Source organism: Silurus meridionalis, chromosome 13, assembly GCF_014805685.1.
Source record: "Silurus meridionalis isolate SWU-2019-XX chromosome 13, ASM1480568v1, whole genome shotgun sequence".
NCBI lineage: Eukaryota > Metazoa > Chordata > Actinopteri > Siluriformes > Siluridae > Silurus > Silurus meridionalis.
In genome coordinates, this window is record NC_060896.1 from 19,695,089 (window position 1) to 19,717,833 (window position 22,745).

Genomic DNA, 22,745 nt, shown 5'->3' on the forward strand with positions numbered 1-22,745 from the left:
TTTTTCTTTGTCACCTTCATAGGAGTTGAATGTGAGTCTATGAAAATCGATAGCATGGGCAGAGAGGCAATTTAAATGCTAATTTTGCCAGTGAGAAGGTCAGCAACATTTTGGATGGAATAATGAAGGTTAGCAAAAAAAAGAAGAGAAAAAAAGAAAAAAAACAACACGTCAATTGAGATGCTAATTAAAGTGAAGTGCCAGATTTGGACTGTACAATCGTTACCACATGGGTGCATCGTATCCAATTAGGGGGTTAATCATTACAAAATTGAAATTATTTAAAAGTAAAAAATATATAAAAGGATAAATTGATAAATAGATTGATGTAATGATTGAACTCTTAAGGTAAATGACATTGGCCCTCTTAGCCAGTTACTGTCCCCAGCTCCAACTTTTAAATGCACTGAGGACTCTAAGCAGAGATGACAGAATTACTTGGGCTTTATTGGCATCTTTGGGTTTATAATTGAATAGAACAGAAGATATACAGAGGTGAATTTATTTATGGCATTCTAAATAACAATAAACAAATAAGGTTTCTCTGCTTATATTAAACCTGTCAATTTATACATTATGCACTTTACATTGTACAACAGTGTTTAGAACAACAGTGAATTTCTTTTCTGTAAAAAGCTGTTTACACGTTTACCCACAAAGCTCAAACATTTAAAGCATCAAAGTCAAAAGCGATCCCATATTAACCTACTCATTTCCTGACCAATGATTTTTTTGTTATGCCAATTAAAAGCCTAATATTTTGACATTTTCGGCTTATCTTTTCCAGAGAAATGTATCATTTACACAATTCTTGTCAAACTATAACATTAAATCTTTCCTGGAAACACCATCTTGTCTCTGTTTCGGCCTTCAAGTTGACAGGACAGAAAATAACTGCCAGTGAGCATTGCCAAGATGTCCACAGAGTAGACAGATTTTACTAGAAAGACTTCAGTGTGTGTGAAAGAAAGAGAGTGACAGAAGCAGTTTGCCAGGGTTTTGTGGTGTCCCGCTGTCTTTACGAACGTGGCAGGTTTTAACCTTCTTATCAGTAGACAAAAAGAGACAGATAGTAGAGAAGGTCACAGATTAAAAAAAATTCTTATCATTTATCAACTTATGAGACAAACACCGAAAAAGGCACCACAACCAGGGCTTGGTTTGTCTTCTTGGGTGATTTTCATAACATGGTAATCTGGTTAAACAAATCAATCATACTGTAAGTAGATAGTTTAATGGTTAGTTTGAAGATTAGTTTTATGAGTAGGTTGATTAGCTCACTAACTAAATAATTAGTGTTTTCTATCTGCAATATCCAGTAGCTAGGTTTGCTAGGGGGAGGTGGTAGCAAATTTGTTTATACGTTGGACTTCTTATCAGAATCCCAGCACTATCAAATTGCCCCGACTCTTGTCACTTAAACAAGGCTCTTAGCTCAATTGAATTAGAAATAATTGTATGTTGTTCTGCATAAGGGTTTCTGCCATAAAGGTAAATACAGTGGGGTCTGTCAGCTTTTCTGTATTGAATTTTATTTATTGTGTTTTTTTGTTGTTGTTTTTAGTGCCACGTCAAAACAAACAAACAAACAAAGATTATGATAATAAAGTCGTAGCACTACGAGAATAAAGTAAAAATTACGAGAATAAAGTAGTAGCAATACGACAATATAGTTGTAGCACCACAAGAATAAAGTCGTAGCACTACAAGTGTCTTAATACTACAGAAATAAAGGCGTAGCAGCACCTGCTGAAGTACTGGCGCACCAGTGTATCTTCCTCTTGAGAAACACCTTTCCTCTTTGAATAGCATGCAAAATAAAATGTGACTAAATCAAGTGCGAGATATTGGCACTTGTGGTCTTTTTTTAAATAAAACATCCCACAGACTGGCGAAATTCAGTAAAATGGAAATAAAATAAAAAAATTTATCCTGGTATCAAATAAACCACAGTCTGATAGAGGTAGTTGGAGACCCCTGCACTACAGGATATGTCATCTCTCTTTTTTGCTATTTTGTGCTGGAATTTTCTCAGAGAGGTGGAAAGAATTGCTGCAAGGCCAGACAGAAATACAATCACCACCTTTAAAGAATGGAGTTATTTCTCACACATCTATAAGAACAGCTTGTAAATGAGTTGATGAGTGAGTAGATAAAAGAACAACTGAGAAGATGAATAACAGTTTGGCTCAAAAGTTTAGAAATCAGGTAAATAAGATATTATTTTATGAAAAGAAATCACTGGATTGAATTTCTTACTTAGTGCAGATGCATGAGATAGAAACTTTTTACTATTTCTTAATTTATATCACGTTTCTCTCAGCTGACACAACAATATATATATTTGTTTTTTTATGTTGGATTGTTGTTTATTTAATTCCAAAGGCAACATGCGGATACTCAACACATAACAAATGTTGTTTTTTATATATATATAAATGTATTTTTGTTTGACATCTCAGAAATTAAGACTGCTCTTGGTAGTGCATGCTTCAATCCAGCCCCATTATGAAAATATGAATGTAAAAATCACTTGTTTTATAATATACTTTACTTCCTTGTTATTCTTTATAGGTTTTGTGATGCTTTTAAATTGGTGGCGTGCAGAGAAAATCTTTAGATGTTTGAATCTAGTGATTTTATATATATATATATATATATATATATATATATATATATATATATATATATATATATATATATATATATATATATATATATATATATATATAGGTCGTCTAGTGGTTAAGACGCAGCGCTCCCACCGCTGCGACCCTGGTTCGATTCCCGCTCAGGGAACCAGTGCCGGTCCCAAGCCCGGATATATTGAGGAGGGTTGCGTTAGGACGGGCATCCAGCGTCAAAACGTGCGGAGGATCCGCTATGGCGACCCCTAACGGGAGAAGCCGAAAGAAATTTTTTATATAAATATATATATATATATATAACAGGTGCTTTGTAATTAGTTAATTTATGTGATATGAGAACAGAACAAAAATATTCTTGTCTTGTACTAGCCTGGATTGTGCAAAATAAATACATGGCCACATGCCATGTATTAAACATTCTTGCCACTTGAGTATTGCCATGAAAGGAGAAGAAGAAGAACCCTAGTCCATTCAACTTTACAATGAATGCAGGGAATTGCACAATTGATACATTTTCAAAAAGATTTCTTCTGTGAACCCCTCTCTTCAAATAAGCTCAGAATTCCTGGGTTTGGATTTAAATAATCAGGCTAAGTGTGTAAATGGCCCACTCTAACAGGTAGGGATTGGAACTCCATGCTTAATCCAGCACTATGTCATCCAATCAAGAGTTATTTAAAACACTCTCACTATAACTTAGTCATTGCACAGCATTGCACTGCCCATTTGCTCTCCGTCCACCATATTTCTTTGTTACAGAATCAAGTATAATTCCTTGCATTGTTCCCAGATTTTGTGTTTAATATGATTCCTAGCTATATTGTCTATAGTGTTGTTTCTGCTACTTGTTCATTAACAATTAAAAAATCATGATGTCAGGAGGACCTGCAGTTTGCTTAGTCATTTGTAACGCATTATGTTTCTGAAGAAATGAAAGATAACATAAATTTGTATTTTTTGAATTTTTATAAACTAATAAATCCACATCACACTAAAACTTTCTTTCGGCTTCTCCCGTTAGGGGTCGCCACAGCGGATCCTCCGCACGTTTGATTTGGCACATGTTTTACGCTGGATGCCCTTCCTAACGCAACCCTCCCCAATTTATCCGGGCTTGGGACCGGCACTGAGAGTGGCTGGGGTCCACTCACACTGTCGCTACGGTGCAATATAGAATTTTTTTCCATTCTTTTTGTGAATGATTATTGCATTATGTATTTTTTTTTTTATCTTTATCTCTACAATAAGACAAAAAGGTCATCATTTATCTTTATCTCTACAATAAGACAAAAAGGTCATAAAAGAGATGGACAGAGTGGCTGTGAAAGGAGGGAAAGAGGACATAGTGTTTCAGCACTCCATTTAGACACTCTTTATTTAGCTAGTGTCCCAAATACGGCAAACCGTAGCACTGAGTTCAGCCTCACCCATAGGGTGAAAAATGTTATATTTTGAGGAGGAGCTTTTTTGTGATTTTAAAAGGATTGTGATTTAAAAAAAAAAAAAAAATTCTTTCTTATTTTTTAAATATACACTGTAATACTTTTTCCTAGTATATCAGTGACAAGTGATAATTTAGAGACCCTTAACTGTCATTTAAAACATCATATGTCTGAATCTGCCCTGTTATTTATTGAATAAGTGAACCTTTCTATTACAGGTCACTCTCATCTCTGTCAAGTTTTACTGGTTAATTACAGAACTATTATATTCCTCTCCTCATTTTTTTATAACCTTCACACAGCAGGATCAGAATGAATGTTATATTGAGAGCGTACTGTATACAGTACATGCATGGCTTCACATGGAAAGTTCTATAAGGCTATAGGAATACACAGTGTGCATGTGGGTTACCAGTAATTATTGTTAGGTGAATATTATGGGATAAGCCACAAAATAAAAACGTTTCCATCAATTGTATTTTATTTCATACTTTGAAATACTACTTGTTTTGGTGTTTTACTGGTAATTGTCAGGAATGGTGACTGAGTGGAAGGACTCAAATGCAGGATGCTGGGTCCACTTTTGAGAACTCGGAAGTGCACGCTGAAAAACCGGAAATGTGAGCGCCGCCAAACCTGGCAGGTCCTGACACTAATACTATTGAAAAATTTGTCTTTGAACAAATGTAATTAGTGTCATGCGACTAATGCATGTCATGTGACTAAACCAAGGAAGTACAAGCAAAGTAGGAAGTTGACTTAGCCAGACTACTGGGTGAAGGATTTAGCATGATCAAGCATACCATTTGGTGTTGTAATGCACAGCATTGTAACCCCACAGCTGTTCTGGATTTTGATTGACAATAACTTTCTTTCGGCTTCTCCCATTAGGGGTCGCCACAGCGGATCATCCGCATGTTTGATTTGGCACATGTTTTTACACTGGATGCCCTTCATAACGCAACCCTCCCCATTTATCCGGGCTTGGGACCGGCACTAAGGCTTGTGCAACCCTAATGGCTGCGGTTGGTTCCCTGACCGGGGATCAAACCCCGGGCCGCAGCGTTGAGAGCACCACATCCTAACCACAATGCCAATGTATAAGACCTTTTTAAATCCTTTTATGTGGATTTATTATTACACTGCTGTAAATCCAGATGAGACTGGTGGATGAACTGTATCACTGTATCCCTATAATATGACAGACCCTCAAATTCTCCACATGTAATTTTCTCTCAGATTTCCTCTCAAATTCGCGGAGCAAACAATTTTCTTTTATCATATACTGTATATATTCTCATAAATATTCGAGAAACATGGACATACCCATATGTCCTGTAAGTAGGTCACATTTTTTAAAATCCAGCTGACCATACCTAAGATATACATGGACAGTGAATGAAACAAAGAAATACTGCCATCTTTGTTTAAAGAAGCTTATAAAATTGTCAATGAAGTATACTATTATAGTTTTTATTATAATTAATACAATTAAAAATTAGATTATATATAATAAATAAATATATAATTATAAAAAAAATTCTGTTCATCTCCTGTATTTTTTACGTTTCGGCCCTTGTCAAAATTATTCTAATAAGAATATTATGTAATCATATTTTAAAACAATTATAATGAGATTATCTTAATCACAAAATTCTTCCAGTTTACCGGAGGTTTTCCAGTGGAAAAATTCCATAATGCACTTCAAAAACCAATAAAAATAAATCAATACACATTATGCTACCTTACCTCCAAATAATGTCAATTCTTTTAGCTTGACATGTAAGTAACTTGTTATTATTGCTCTGGATGTCAAATGAGTACTTACATTAACGATTTTTTTAATTGATGTGAAAGTAGCTGAACATGTTTGCATCAAATTTACTGCAAATTAAAGGGAATAAAAAAGTGTTGTCACATACTATAAAAGTATCTTCATATACATTATATACGTCAGAATGAAGCTGTTGCTTTAACCGATTACATTTTGAGTTGGTGACACCAAGTCACGTCCTTTGACTGAATGGTCAGACAGCGTATCAATTATAACCCATAAACAGCATCTGTAGCAATCTGCACAAGCTAAAATGTATTTGTGTAGATTCAATAGCTGTTTCTTTTTTCATTCCACATTGGCTGACAGAGGAAAAAAATAATTTGGTCACAGATGTAAATACAGGGCCAATATCAAGACAGACATTTGAAAAAAACCTAGACATCATAGGTCAGCCAAAACAGTTCAGAACAGTCGTTAAGCTTTTTCAAGATGCTGGAAATCACTAGGGGTTCTGTGGTTGGAAAACTCAAAAGGTACTCCAAAAACATGATACCTATATAATGCAGCATCCTGTTATACTGTGTTTCTGTATAATATTGATGATTTCTATGAAGCCAGTGCATCGTAATGATGGCATTAAGAGGTGAACTAACACAGGGAGGACATCAATAAAGGCCTTGGTGTGAAGTGCATGGTCCAGCCATTGAGCAGTTTACACCTGATGTTTATGTTTCCTACACTCTTGATCTTAAAATGTTCTTTCTGTACATTTGGAATTAATATATTCTCTTTTAGCAGGGAGGTCCTGACATTATAGGCTTAATATGTGGATTAGTGTGAAAACATGTCAAGTGTATGTCATTGGTCATTGTGTAGTATTGGATGTAGACTATGTGTAGTATAATATATATTAGAACAACTGTGCAAATGTAATAACTTCAAAATTGGCACATGTGTCTAGTTTCTTGTAAACCCTTTGACATTCATTATGACCGGGGTGACTAAAAGCATTTAAATTACACAGAATCCACCCTGTCATTAGCATTCTATGCATTTTATCTACTTCCATGTTCATTTCTGACCTTTGTCTGAGATGACTGAACTGAAGTAGAATGAATATACAGCCCAGTTTCTGTTCAACAATAAGGTTAAATCAACCCTTTTTTTTTTTTTTAGTAAGGATTGTGTGTGGTAATGAATATCATTAAACACATGGATGCTACAGAAAAGCTTTTCATACCTTTGTTTATGCAGAGATCTGCCAATGCTCCCTCGTTGTTGCCGTAATCATTAGATGAGTTACTCTTCCCTGTTATAGCATGTATATAGCATGTATCAGTATTTCATCTCTTTATCATAATGACATTGGACTGGGGGCTTTCAACAATGTTGTATAAATTTAGCCAAACCAATGTCCTGATCTCTTTTGAACAGGGAGGTCTAGTGCAGCTAAAACAACAATGATCGCAAATTATCGCAAGCTACACAACTAATTCATCCTAACACTTTATGCATTATGGAAACAAAAGATCAAGATTATGTTTATTCTACTACACAGTTCTGACAACTGAATATCTAACATGTCAAATAAGATTACTCTGCTTCGTGGCTTTTATTTTCTGAATATGACAAAACAATTCTGAAACAAATATATGTATATATTTTTCCTAATTCTACTAAATAAGATGCATAAATTCTTGTATGACAGCTAAAATGAATGCTAATGCATACTTTTTTGTTAATACCAAACATGAATGGTTGAAAGGGTTAATTCAAAACACAATGAAATGTAATAAGGTACGGGTTCATTCAACAACATAAAAATGTGCTGGTGTGTATGTTATATGCAGTGGTGGGCAGTAACGAAGTGAATGTAATTCGTTATTGTACTTAAGTAGTTTTTCGTGTACTGTATCTGTACTTTACTCAAGTATTTCCATTTGGGGAGACTTTTACTTTAACTTCATTACATATCAAAGTCAAATATTTTACTACATTTTGCAAAATCAGTCGTTCCCTTTTATTTATGAGTGAATAAAAACTTCAAGCATGCAGCAAGCCACCAATCAGGGTAGAACCCGCACTGTGTTTTAAACTTGTTTTGATTGCCGCTTTGTAGTGGAGGATTTAGGCATAGGCAACATGGGTCCACTCAACAAAAACTTTTTTTTGTTGGTTTTTAACCGTTATTTTGCACGGTAGCATTAATTTTTATACCATGTCACAGTCAATGAACCTGGTCGGGAATTGGAGTGTGCACCTACTTCACCCACCTCACTCATACACTCAGAAAGAAGATCAGTGGGTTGGGTGAAGTCACCTCAGTAAGGAGAGCTAAACCCAAATTAAAATTATGGTTGACAAAAACAAGCGGAAGGGGAGAAAGGGGAAATGTGCAATCGTTCCATCATTATACAGAAAGTTAGGGCTAATGCATTTAATGAAATTGTCTAAAAACTGTATATCACTAAGGTTATGCTGTGCTGTGTTGCCTGCTATGCTTTTACACATAGAGCAACAATATTTATTTTAGTTTGCATAATATTACAATTTATAGTATGTAGTTTATCATAATGTGTAGCAACAAAACAATTCCAGCCTAACTAGAGTAGTTGGATTATAGTTAAACTAGAACTTATTGATTTGGTTAGCCTTTATTAAGGTGATGTCTTAAAGGTTTTCTATGATTGTACTGAAAAGTTCCTGAACTTAATTCAGTAAAAGGAATCTCCAAAGATTTCAGGAATCTTGCAGCTTAAAAACGCTAATTTAAAAAACATACATAAAAAGGATATAGATGTTACATGTACTGTATCTTATGGCTACAATTAGCCAAAGAGTTGTATGGTTCTTGGTTCTGAGAGTTTGATAAATTGTGCACAATGACATGTATTTAATAGTGCAATAAATGCATTTAGAGTGATATTTATACATGTAAGGGAGCTCTCGGAAATGTCTTTAAATTTGTGGACTGCTCTGAGAATATGCCTTAATCATCCAGTGACCGTAGCTGAAGCAGAGAGGCGCTTTACAAAGCTGAAACAAATGAATGGTGGAAACGTTGGGTCACGGCGTAGTTCACCCAGGGCATCATTCAAGCTAAAACTGCTTTTGCCGGTTGGTGGTATCTACTTATCACCGACATACAGATCAGTGTGAGTTCAACAGCAAGCAGTACTGTACATTTTCAGAGGAATAAATGATGGAAGAAACTATTGACTCTAATTAGCAACAGCACCTGTGGCCTTATTTGCACAATTTCTTTTTTTTTTTAAGATGTTGAAAATAAGGTTTTGGGCTCATGATAATTTATTAGATATCAATCAGTGTTTAACTCATTATTTGTAATTATGTTAAAAGATATTTGTAGTAAGAGTAACATAAGATTCTTTTCACATAAATTGAGTTAATCAAGCAAACAGTATTGTGATAAAAATCATAAACATTATAGCCATAATAAATCATAGTACTTGGATACTTAAGTGTGAGTGAGGGAGATATTCTGAATGTATGAATTAATTGTGTCTATGTCATATCTCTTATTATTATGAAGCTGTTCGAGTTTACTCCTTTTGCTCATCTTGTGCAGCAGAATTGCTATGTTATTATATTCATAATTAAATATACTGTAAGTAAATACAAATGCGCCATATAAGTAAATGTAATTTCAAAAATTATCAGGTAATTTCCCCAGGTCTGTTGTTAATCCCCTGCATGTGTTCTTTGGGCTTTATTTTTCTATTCTCCTCAGGGATTTTACTCTGAAGCTTATTTTGTAAAGTTAAAGTTATTTTTTTCTCAATGTGTGACATATCCATTTCCATCTTCTAGCCTTGATTGGTGTGAATATGTGTTGCTGGTTGGTCCACTGCCAAAATTTCATGTTGCGGATGATATTCGGCAATTTCACCCCTAGGACATTTGGTAGAATATGGTTGACAAACATGTGTAGAGTTATGGTGGTTGATGATCCTTTCTATGTCTATGATCAGTAGAGGAGAGCAGATTTAAGATTTTAGTTGAGTATCCTGACTTACGATATGCATAGCTTCTCCACACTACGTTTGTGAAGGCTTGTAAAGCTATTCTTTTTCATGTCCTTCCCTGGTATTGACTCTCCAATTTCCTCTTGATAAAAGTTTGTTTTCAAAGGTTTGTCTTTTGTGGGTATGGTAACTCTTTGAACCACATCCTTCATAGTGGTATATAAGGGTAAAATGTTGAATAACTGTTTGCTAAAAGTTCGCTTGAAATTAAATTAACTTCCATGTTTATAATTCATTTTCTTTGTTCTGGCTCAAAATATATTTGATGCAATGTCAATTTAGGAAGAAACACCCTAAAGTTGCATGTTTGCTCTTTATGCTGTTATGTCTAGGTTGCAGAGCCTGCTCTTGGCAGTGGTGAGGCAGATTGCAATTGTCATTGGTGTTAAGTACCTTAGTACCTCTGAATCAATACAATTTGAATATGTGTGTATATGAATACACACAGGGATATAAATGAATACACAGGGATTTCTTGAAACCTACTGGAAAAGGACTGGAAAAAGTCTGCAGTGCTAATCTGACAACAGCTGTGTACTTTGAGCACAGCTAAGAACTAAATCCTTGCTCTATTTAGGTCAAAAATTATTCACTTTTAATTAGCTCACCACTAAAACTAATTTTTCCGTCTTAAACCATTGGACCAAAGGGATACAAAACCTTTGCTGATGACCATGTTTGTTAATAATCTCTCATTCACAGTATGTTCATATCCTCTTCATCCTGTCACCTAATCAAAGTATTTGATGAGAAAAGTGATTACACACTAAGCTTCAAGTTTTACATTTGCAATGCCAAATGACACATTCAGATTCATCAAAGAAGAAAAGCCCCCATGTAGTGCAAAGGATTGTGGGGTGCTGCCTTCAGCATCCTTGACTAATCAGCAGATTATTGACAGTACTTGATGTTTTTTTCTTTGGTTGACACTGCTTTATATATGCTGTGCCAAAACAGAGAAAAGACAAGATAAACATGGAAGTTCAGCATCTAATTTAGCATCATTCATTCATTATCTCTATAGAGTTTGATTTAAAACATCATTTGAAAAGAATGTCAGCAATCATTTAACGGTCATGCAACATTTGTATTCATACCACCATGAGGGTGTATAGATTCATCAGCTATACCCAAGTTTATGAGTAAATTGGATGTCCTAATAAGATTGATCAGTGTAACTGTCTGAAACAAATTTATGGAAAAGATGCAGAACCACTATACAAAATAAAAAAAGTTGGAGTAGAAGTTAAATAAGTGTCAAAAATATTTTGGTGTTTTCAGTCTCTAATGAGCAAGATACATGGCAAAACCTTTTCACAAAACCAAAATTATCACAAAGTTAAGACATTCTTAACCAGAATAAAACATGTTAAATATGATGGATGCTCTTCCACTTAACAATGATCTTTGTGCTTCGATGCTTTTCAGAAAATCAAGTCTTGGTTCATTCAAAGATCTCGTTATATCTATTGTAGGCATGAAGACACCGAAAGAGATGATGAAAATGTAAATCAGGAATTCTTTTTATATTAAAGTCAGATAATCTAGTTTATATTTAGTATAAATAGTAGATTATGTAAATACCAGTATACTATGTCTTGCAATTCGATATGCTCAGCATATGTAAAAATCTAATTGGAGTAAGCAAGGCTAGTGAGCATCAACACTATCCAGTAGAAACAAATTTACAGTGGATATCAAATGTCTTCACACTCCTGTTAAAATTCAACTTATTTTAAGGAAACTGAAAATGAGAAAATAATGTGAAAAGGTGAAAAAGCAATCAAAAAGTTCAAGTAATGGCATGTATCTGGTGCTCAGATGCTGCCAATCACATTGAAACCTAAGTTGAAAAGTGATTAGTCCCAAGTGTAATGTAAGTTCCTGTCAACTATTAATTGATGCTGATTATCCTTTAAAAAAATAAGCTGTTTCTTCAGGATTTTTCTTGACATCATCTTGGATTAATGTGAATGCAAAAGCCACGATCCTCACAAAGATACTAAAGAATGTGCAGAATCTCACTGCTGAGAGAAGAAGAAGAAGAACACAGGCACAAAATACAAAACTTCAGGTGGGATTCCCATGACACATAAAGGCTATTAAAATTAGAGAAAATGGGGCATCAAAGTGACATTACCAAGAACAGGATCTTCCTGCAAATTGACAAAAAGACAATATACATATAAGTAAGGATGCAAAGAGACCTACAACAATATTAAAGGTGCTGCAAGAATATCTAAAAATACTGATTACAAATTTAGGCTATGGGGTAGTGGTCCTAAAAAATGTCAGACTTAAATCTTTGACAAACCCTATGTGGATAAAGCTATATTTGGTCCAAAACAACAATACACCAAAAAACACAATATACGATCAGTACATGGAATAGCACTTGTTTGTTTGTTAGTTTACTGCCCACTAAACATTTTCATCTGTTTTTAGTTGCTATATAATGTTAATGCTGGGATATATTTATTTTGAAAAATATATTTCTAAATATGTGTGATTTTAATAAAGGTGTGAAGAATAATTTTTCCACTAAAAATGAATCACGTAACAAGAAGAATTATTGTCAGTGACTTTATAGATACACAGAATTAATAGATATACACTGTGAAATTACAAAGTCTATCTATCGAGACTGAGCCTTGTGATGTCCAGACACCACTGTCTTAGTAGTAACATTGTTAAAATCTTGGTAACTTAATTTTATTGTCACTGTACTTTTACAAAGTTGACAAAGTTAAACTTAATCTAACCTGTGCCCAGTGTTGGAGGAATTGTCTCTGGATCCATCGTAGCCCAGACCATGATAAAGTAGTTACAGAAGATGAATGAATGATTGATGATCTTTTTTTTTTATTGCAGTCTATTAATATAATTTCAGTAAAAATGATTCAATGAAAAATGAGCAATTCTGAAACCAAAATCATTTCAGTGAAAGCATACAGATGAATTGCAGAAACAGAGGAACATGTCTGATCTTAGTTATGCATAGCTCTATTTGCTATGGAATGAGGCATACAGCAGGCAAAAAATAACGTGAGATTTTATAGGTCAATATATTACAATTGGCTATACAGCCATTAAACTTGAGATGTACCTATATTTCCAAATCGTGTCTAGAGACATGGTCATGTCCTGTTCAATACAAACAGCTTTAATACATTTTCAGTATGAGCACCTGAGGCCCACAAACCAAAACAATAGTTGTGCTTGGCTGAAGTGAAAATTGTTTGCACGGCATTGATATATAGGTTACTGTTACTGGAATAATCAGTATCAACATGAAACTAATTGTTCACTGTGTTATGCCTGTCAGATTTATTTAACATTGCTGAATATAAAAAAAAATCAATGTATACTGTATCTATATACAAGATTACACTGGAATGAAATGTAATTCTCCAGGACCAGGCTGCAAACAAAGAGCAATTCCAAGAGACAAGAAAATCTTTACTGTCATCCTAACTGTTATATAGAGATGGGTTATAGCAAACCTTTAGAACCTTGAGTTGCAAGTGAAAGAACAATTATTCTCCAGACGTTTTCTTTTCTTTTTTTGTTGTCATTGTGGACTATGTATTTTTTATTTCTGATTAATTTATATAAAAAAGATGTGTGCATGCATGTTTGTGAGATATGCTGTAAGATTTGCATTTCAGAGGTAAATCTCGACAGGTATGGGACGATTAGTAAGAGAGTGCAGAACAATACAAGCAGAGAACGGATGCAAATGCAATAGCATGTTTTGTATTTGTGGACTTTTGGACTCAACAGTAAATATATAACTCTATGTAGGATTTGGTTTGTGCATACTATTTCCCAAACATATTTCAGGTCAAATTTTAACCATCACAGAATTTAATTGCTGTGTTAAAAATGTCTTGACTGGATTGCAGACAAGTGTAATGGTTAAAAAGCAGACTTTCTGTCATAAGAAAGGCAGAAGCAAATGAAGTCTGAATAAATGGGACACAGCAAGGCTCTTTAATTTCTTGTCTGGGCTGATTGGGACATGGGTCAAAACGTCGAGACTAAAATAAGCACATCAAATATATTTCGGCAGGGAAACTTAATGTAACAGTGAAAATCTGAAGTTCCTGATGAAAAAAAGGAATGGAAAATTTATTTTCTAAGACCATAATCATGCACATTTAGAGCCTATATGGGGAGTGTAGGAGACAGGAAGACATGAAAGAAAGGCATGTAGCAGGACAAAACATTTACAATTTAGGGAACGTTCTCATGTTATAGTGTGTTTCGTAGAAAATGCATGAGTGTGTTTATTAAAAAAAAATAAGAATGCTTGAGAGATTTGTGTATAGCAATTTTGCACCAACATTTATGGCATTTCCCAGACACCCTCATCCAGAGCAACTTTGCACCAAATTTTGCACCAAATTTAAATGTATGGCATTTTCCAGATTTCCCAGATACCCTTAACCAGGAGCAGCTTGGTAATACTGAAATTTATGACCCTCCAATCCACAGTCCAATGTTTCACCACTAAACCACCACAACCCTGCATGCACAATAGAGGGAGTGCAGTTTTTTTAAACCAAACAACCAACAAACAAAAACCACACACACCAACATATTATGCAAGTAAACAGGACAACATGCTAATCATGATTGAACCCACCTACATTTAAGCTGGTTCTTCTGCATTACATACAATAGTAAACACTTTGTGTTTTGTGTGACACTTTCAGTCGTGACTTATGTCAAGTCAAGTCAAGAAGCTTTTATTGTCATTTCAACCATATATAGCTGACGCATTACACAATGAAATAAAACAACGTTCCTCCTGAACCCTGGTGCTACATACAACAACAACAATTACAGAAAACACAGGGCCAAGGACTAGTAAGTGTCCTCGCCACATAAAGTTCATCGTGTGCAACCTGGTGCAAACAGTGCAAAGACAACACAAAACAATACAAAAAACACAAATACACAAAACAAAAAAAGCGCCGACAGTAAACACTGCGGTGTGTGAAACATTGTACATGTGAACATTGTAAGTAACAAAAATGTAAACAAAATGTTGTGCAAAAAATCAATAGCAACAGTCCAAAAAAAGATCAACTCAAGTCAAGTCAAGTTTATTTCTATAGCGATTTTCACAACAGACATTGTCTCAAAGCAGCTTTACAGAATTTTAAGAGTTAAGGTGAATGGTGTGCATATTTCCCTGATGAGCAGCCGTGGCGACTGTGGCAAGGAAAAACTCCCTTAGATGTTATGAGGAAGAAACCTTGAGAGGAACCAGACTCAAAAGGGGAACCCATCCTCATTTGGGTGACTTAAAGTGTGGGATCATAAATCTTTAAACAATACAAAACACTGGAGAGTGAGATCTAACATGAGCACTGGAATGTAAGATTATAAGTAATGTTCTTTCTACAGTCTTTTACACAATACATTTGTGGGTTTAAAACTAGGAGCTACTGAGCAACTCATAAAATGTCAGGAAGACTATTGCAAAGTTTAGGAGCTAAATGTAAAAATGCTCTACCACCTTTAGTGGACTTTGCTATTCTAGGAACTACTAAATGTCCGGAGTTTTGAGATCTTAGGGAGCGTGACGGATTGTAGCATGTTAGAAGAATGGAGAGATAATAGTGTGTGTGTTCAATTCTGTGACACAGATGTGTCTGTGGGGTGACAAGAATCTTCATTTCTTCCCTTTTATGGTCTGCATTTATTGTGCACATACAAAATAAATATCCACATTGCATCCAAATTGTCCAAAAGGATTTTTAAAAAATCATTGCTATGGTATACTAGGATATAAATCACTACAGATTTATGAATTTGTTGTCTGATGAGAAATCAATAACTTGAGCCATTAGCCCATAGCCTAAATTTAAGCACAAACAAAATACAGACCAGTACCCAGTTAAAACCATTCATCATGCTTAAGGTTTGCTATTTTATTAACAGGAGGAAATGGAAAGATTGTCAGGCAATATGGATGAAACCAATTTTAAGAAAATTAATGAGAAGAATCTGTTCCAATTAGCCAGACATCTGTATTTTGGGTAAAAATACATGTTTTAAAAAGAGTGTCAAATCTGTGGCATGTCATGAAAATTGTTGTCAAATTATTATTTGTTTTTGGTCTGATCAAATCTGTTCCAGCATGACAATGTCCCTGTACACAAAGCCAGCTCCATTTAGAAATGGTCTACAAGGGGTTGGAGTGGAAGATCTTGAGTGGCCTGCTATACAGCTCTGATCTCAACCCTACTGAGCCCCTTTGGGGTGAATTGGAACACTGACCAAACCTAAGCCTCCTCACCCTTCATCAGTATTTGACTTATGGCTAAGTGAGCACTCCAAAATGTAGTGGAACACCTTCCCAGAAGAGTGAACATTATAATAACAAGGCCGTTCAAAAAAGCAAATGGAATCTTATAGCCAGGGGTCCACACACTTCCATATAGAGTACATATTTGTGAATACAATACAGAAAAGAAATAATAACAGACTATGACTGTGAACAGACTGGCAGTATGCAATAGAGTGATTTAGTAGAGATCAGGCACACCATTACAATCATTATGATTAAATGGATTAAAAAAATATCAATAGCAGCAGGACCAAGCATTTTCATTTAAATGTCTGAGCAACTGAACATATAAGAACGAATCGATCCATCCATCCCAAATATTCGGTGTATTAACAGACAAAAGCATTGGAGGGTTTATTAGGAGTGTATGCATTACAGCTGGCTGCTATGAAGGATTACCAAATATGATTCTGATCTCTGTAAAGTTGAGTGTTTTAGAGCCTCAATACTGTATATGTAGAAGAAACAAATCAATTATTTTTAACATTTTCACTCTTCTAGCCTTGTTATAAAGTGTTATAACAAGGCTAGAAGAGCACGATCCAATAAATATAAAACTTATTAGATATGTTGTTTTACCTCACACGACCATTCATGAAGGATCTATAAACTCCACTGTAAGTCCAGCACCATGACGACTGAGCCAGGCATATCCAAGTTCAACAAATAGAAAATGTCAGACAGTAAGCTCTGACCTTTGGCCAGACTTATGAGTCAACGAGATGAGCAAGCACAACACTCACACATAAACAGCATTTTTAATATTAGCAAGAGATTTGTGTGTGTGTGTGTGTGTGTGTGTGTGTGTGTGTGTGTGTGTGTGTGTGTGTGAGAGAGTGAGAGAGAGAGAGAGAGAGAGAGAGAGAGAGAAAGAGAGAATGTAATAAACCACTACATCCTCCATCTCCAGTTGTCGTGTATGTACAGTGTTGTTTAAAAAAATATTTTCCAGTAATATTTCTGTAAACTAAAAAACTTTCTTCGGCTCCTCCCAATAGGGGTCGCCACAGCGGATCATCCGTATTCATGATCCACATGATCGATTTGGCACATGTTTTTATTCTGGATGCCCTTTATAACGCAACCCTCCCCATATTTCTTGGGACTGGCACTAAGAGTGCACTGCGCAACCCTAATGGCTGGGTTTGGTTCCCTGACCAGGGATCGAACCCGGGCCACAGCGGTGAGAGCGCCGCATCCTAACCACTAGACCACAAATCAATTATCTTAAATATGATTAACATGATGGACAACCTGGTGCTCTCAGCTAGCGCACAAAAAAAATAATTAAATATCATACTGACACCAAATGCACCCAATCGGCATAGCGCTTATTAGCTTCGAAATTCTGAGCTCAGGCATTCCACCAGCTTTAGCATCCCTATAACCAGAATTACAGGTAGCAGGGTTTTTAACCAAGGTGTGCCACAGCAATCATTTCACACAACCTGTAACAACACTTCCACTGCAGACATCCAATAAAACCATGATCCCAACTGCTACAGTCTTATTTTGCTTGCAACAATCCGGGCATCTGTCTGACCCCTCTAGTATTCTATTTTCATATTTGGTCATGAACTCATAACCTGTACACTTGTTTCTAATTAGTACTATGCGTTTCTAATTCCTTGCAGCTTTGCTGTTTATATGTCAAAGAACGAGAGTTATAATAGTCTCCACTCTTCTTGTAAGTTGTTTTAGATGTATGAGTGTAGTTGTGGAGATTTGTGCTTTTTCAGCCTAAATGTTTCTGAGGCCTAGGATGTGTTCCAATTCATCCCAAAGGTGCTCAAGAGAGTTTACCGTAATTTCCGGACTATTAAGCGCACCCAAATATAAGCCAGACCCACTGAATTTGACAAAGATTTGTATTTTGAACATAAATACTTCGCACCTGTCTATAAGCCGCAGGTGTCTACACTGAAACTAATGAACTTTACACAGGCTTTAACGAAAAACAGTGTCTGTTACACGGCTTGTATATAAACAGTAGCCTACCAAGAAAGTCATTATTCACTGTCTTCCTCCTTCCTTTCACAACTATTTCTCTCGGGAGTTTATCTTTTGGCATCGTCGTGCGTTTAAAAATCACCATCGGTAAAGCTTTTCATGCGATGGCGTGCAGCTCAGAACACAGGTGAAGTGCGTTTTTTCATGCCCGGTTGTTTTCAGCGCGACGAATGATTCGCATTTCCTGTTGACAGTCCGAGTGAGCGGCAGGTCAAACATCAGAGGAACATCATCCATATTTATGATGTGGTGCGGCCCGATTCAATGGGAGCGCATCTGATTTAATATAAAGAGTTTCATTGGTTCACCTGAACCTGTTCAGCAGTTTCATTGGTCTAATGTTATGGGGCTCAGTTTTTTGTCTTGAAGTTTGTGAAACCGGGAAAAACCCAGGAAAAATCCATAATTAGCTGCTTCATTGTGTAAGGGTTCAAAGAGTGGGAAAAAAGTAGCGACTTATAGTTCGGAAAATATGGTACTTTAGAGCTCTATAGCAGTCCACTCCAACCCATGTGAACCAAATCTTTAGGGAGAGTAGCATTGTCATGCTGGAACAGGTTTGGGTTTGAAGGTAAAACATAATGATACAGCATCCAAAGATGTCTTATTGTGTGCCCCCAACTTTGCGATTACAATTTGGGGAAGAACCACATATAGCTGGAAAAGTCAGGTGTCCTAATACTTTTGTCCATATAAGGTGTGTAAAGGTTGAAATACAAGGACAAACTATGAGACACACACACACACACACACACACACACACACACACACACACACACACACACACACACATTAATTTACAGCCTTTCTGCTGTTCCATATTGTACTTCCATCCAATTACACAATTCATACAGGCTAAATCATGGTGAGGATAAAAAGAACGAAGAACATTCTTCTTCAAGGATTTCATTCTGCTGAACAAAAAGCTCTGAAATTATGATGTAGTGTCCTTTTAATAATGTACAAAAAGCCTGTCTAGTGAGATAGATTACATTTATAGCCTTTTCAGTTCAGGTATTGTTGAGGTTTAACTGATTTAGTCAGACATAAAATAGTGGAATGATTGATTGCGCATATAAAATGCCATCAATAAACACCAATAATTTTATATCATATTGCACAAATTACTATAAATTACACAACCTCATAAAACAAATCACTCATTCAAATAAAAATGTTTCACTTTAGACAGACACCTACTGTACTGAAAAATAAAATGTCCATGTGGATCAGCCTCTGGAAATATATCCCCATCTCTTATTGTACATATTCACTTTTCATTAGGATGTTGTTGCAGGATTTTTTCAAGTCTTAATCACTGAAAATTGGTTCGTCAATGTATATGTATGTTACGCCCAACACATTCATTATCCCTACAGAGTAAATTAACTCTAATCAGGCTTTATTGATTTAGGTTTCATGCAAGTGCACAGCAACTTATAAAGCATGTTTTTCTTTCTAACCTTATAGTTTGTTATGATTGCCTTCACTGAGTCGAACATCATAAATCTGTCATTCTTCCATCTTCTGTTTCTCTTTTTCCTTTGAATGTATTAAAACCACCCATACCATTGATGCTGTACACACACACACACACACACACACACACACACACACACACACACACACACACACACACATATATATATATATATATATATATATATATATATATATATATATATATATATATATATACATCCAATATTGCAAACAACCAATCTTACATGTTAATAGAAAATCATCAAAATTGAAAAAAAAATAATTGAAAGTTGATGTGTGTGCATGTGTGTGTTTCTTCAGTGAACTCGGTGTGTGTCCTGTACTATGCCACGGAGTCCAACATCCAGTGAGGATGAAATGGCTCATAGCTTTTCTGATTATTCTGATGAGTCCGTCTCCGGGAGCTCTAAAGAGGACAATATCTATGAGAGTATAAGTGCACCAGCTGAGAGACTGCTAAGCTACATGGAGGACGTGCAGAGCAACACGGTTGTCATTAGGGTCATTATTTCAGATCTGCAGCAGACGGTGAGTCATGTGTGTGCATGTTTGTGTTATTGGCTGGCTGGCTGGAGAGGACTGGATATCCAAAAACTTGTTTTAATAATAACATTTCTTTGATTATACAAGTATATAAAGGATAAAAAAGTAACTGATTATCACAGCCTTTTAACATAAATATATAACTTTTGTGCATTTTACTTATAGTATGAATATGTATGTGTGTGTTAATTGTCTGTATGTATTAGTTTGGGTTTTTGTTAATATAACACCTTTCATAACTTTTCAACAGTCAAACATTGACCATCACAATACATTTGATGGTTGAGACAAATAATAATGAAATGTTCATTTCCCACTAGTGACAAGCCCATGTCTGTAGCTTCTAAACTTTCAGAGTATGATTCCTTCAGATGACCCTTGCATGATCTCCATCCAAGCACCTAGCCTCTCTTAATCTCCCCAGACTCCTAATAGAACTTATGTTAAAAGAAAAACCATGCTTATTACACAACAGTGGCTATTTGATGCAAGCAGTTTCTCATGGCACATTGACACAAATATGATGGTTATTCTAGTGTTTTTTGCTTTTTTGTTTTTATTGCTTTAGAGCTCTCAGAAAGGCTTGAAAGCTCAGGTTAGCCAAAGACAACGACGCTTAACTCATCTTAACTCATATTCACTTTTTTGTTTTTAGATGAATAAAGTTAAAATTTTGCAGTTATACAATGGAAGAGTGGTAAAATTCCTATGTCTTTCAAAAAAGGCTAACAGTAGGCAACCAAATATGTCTTTAGGTTTTGCACATTGGGTGAAGGAAACAGATGGATTGAACCTGCATTTAACTTTGCCTTTCTCCAAAGTTTGAGAGCAAATGTGATCACAGAGTTGGCTTGGCGCAACAGCGGGTTGTCACTCGACCCTGCATCAGTTTGGCCAGTTGCCTAGACACGCTTCTCAACTCTGTGTCTTCTTTTTGTCCCTGCCAGCATCATCAGTCATATTCCTCTAGCTCTAGAGTCCATGCAAATCACCCATATTGACCTAAACATCAAAACATATCAGAAGACTCTGGAAAGAGGTCTCTGCTATAGCTGAAAATATTCAGATCAAACTCAGTTCTGAGGAGGCTTGGTATTCTGTATTATTTCTAAAAAATAAATATAGAATTCCTTTCATGCTTCACATTTCAGGCACTGGATTCTGGCAATGATTCCCAAATGCTTTATTAAGTCCAGAAAAATGTTTAACACCACCATGCCATGCACCCTACAGTACTTCCTCACAGACCTTTTGACTATGCTATTAACCTACTTTCAGGTACTTTGCCACCATGAATAGCTAACCACTGACTTCAGCAAAAAAATATGGCAGTGGAAGTAAAGCACTACAGCAAGTACACATTAGACACCTTTCATACTTCATGCAAGTGCAGTGATTCTATTCTTTCAGGAGAAAGGAGGGGCTCCTTACCCCTGAATATATTACCATCATCTAACCTCGACCAAACAGCTGAAACAGCACTTATACCACTGAAGTGGTCATACTCGTTGTAGTCTGTAGACCAGACGCAGAAAACACTACTGCTTTTTTGTAAGCAAATAGTTATGCCAAAGCTTCTCGTTACATCCAGAAAAAATGATACTCATCCAGGTTGGGTTCCTACAGGTTCCTCGGTTGGTTCCTACATGTTCCTCAGTTTTCTCCCACAATCTAAAAAACTGACATGAATAAGAATTGTGTAGCTTCACCAATAATAATGACAGAACATTGACATTATAGTGTTTATCTTCCCAAACAGAAATGTATGAGGTTTGATGTGGACTCGACAGTCTGGGCAGTAAAGCAGCAGATCCTATGTACTTTAAGTCAAAGCTTAAAGGATGTGCTGAACTATGGCCTCTTCCAGCCGGCAAATAATGGCCGAGATGGAAAGTTCCTGGATGAAGAGCGTCTGCTCAGTGAATATCCACAACCAACTAGCAAAAGCATCCCAACTCTGGAGGTAAAAAGGGAAAAGTCTCGGTTTGAAATGATACAGTATACACTATGTATAGTGAGGGGTAATAAACATTTAAACATTTTAGTTTTTATTGTTTAATATGTGTTCAGTGTATTTATCCACTTCAAAATTATACAGTACACAGTCTTTTTACATTTTGACAATACATATGGCATCCATAAGCATCAACTAATATATGTTTTGGAAAGATGATAGAAATATTGACATTTATGCTATTTGACAGATGTCTTTATCTATAACAGCTTTCAATTATCAACAACTGAGCGACTGAGGTCTAAGAGACTTGCTCAAGAGTCTATTGGTGGCAGTGCTGAGATTTGATCTCACAACTTTCTGCTCATAGGTTTCACACCTTAACCACTGAGCTTACATCAATCATGATTTCACAGTTTAAAGCCAGCAGTCACTTAGAAAGAGGATGAACTTAAAGCTGC

The 22,745-nt window shown here is 35.7% G+C and overlaps 1 protein-coding gene and 1 long non-coding RNA gene across 2 annotated transcripts in view; one reads left to right on the forward strand and one right to left on the reverse strand.

The window, feature by feature from the left end:
• LOC124395997 overlaps positions 1 to 16,928 on the reverse strand; it is a 37,643-nt gene extending 20,715 nt beyond the window's left edge. Inside the window, exon 1 of the long non-coding RNA XR_006927705.1 lies at positions 16,854 to 16,928. This is a non-coding gene — a long non-coding RNA (uncharacterized LOC124395997). The remainder of the gene's footprint in view (positions 1 to 16,853) is intronic.
• Positions 16,929 to 20,103: 3,175 nt separating this feature from the next.
• LOC124395535 (SH3 and multiple ankyrin repeat domains protein 2-like) overlaps positions 20,104 to 22,745 on the forward strand; it is a 73,836-nt gene continuing 71,194 nt past the window's right edge. Inside the window, exons 1-2 of the mRNA XM_046864097.1 lie at positions 20,104 to 20,315; positions 22,090 to 22,293. Of these exons, the coding sequence (XP_046720053.1) occupies positions 20,112 to 20,315; positions 22,090 to 22,293 (408 nt within the window). The 5' untranslated portion in view covers positions 20,104 to 20,111. The remainder of the gene's footprint in view (positions 20,316 to 22,089; positions 22,294 to 22,745) is intronic.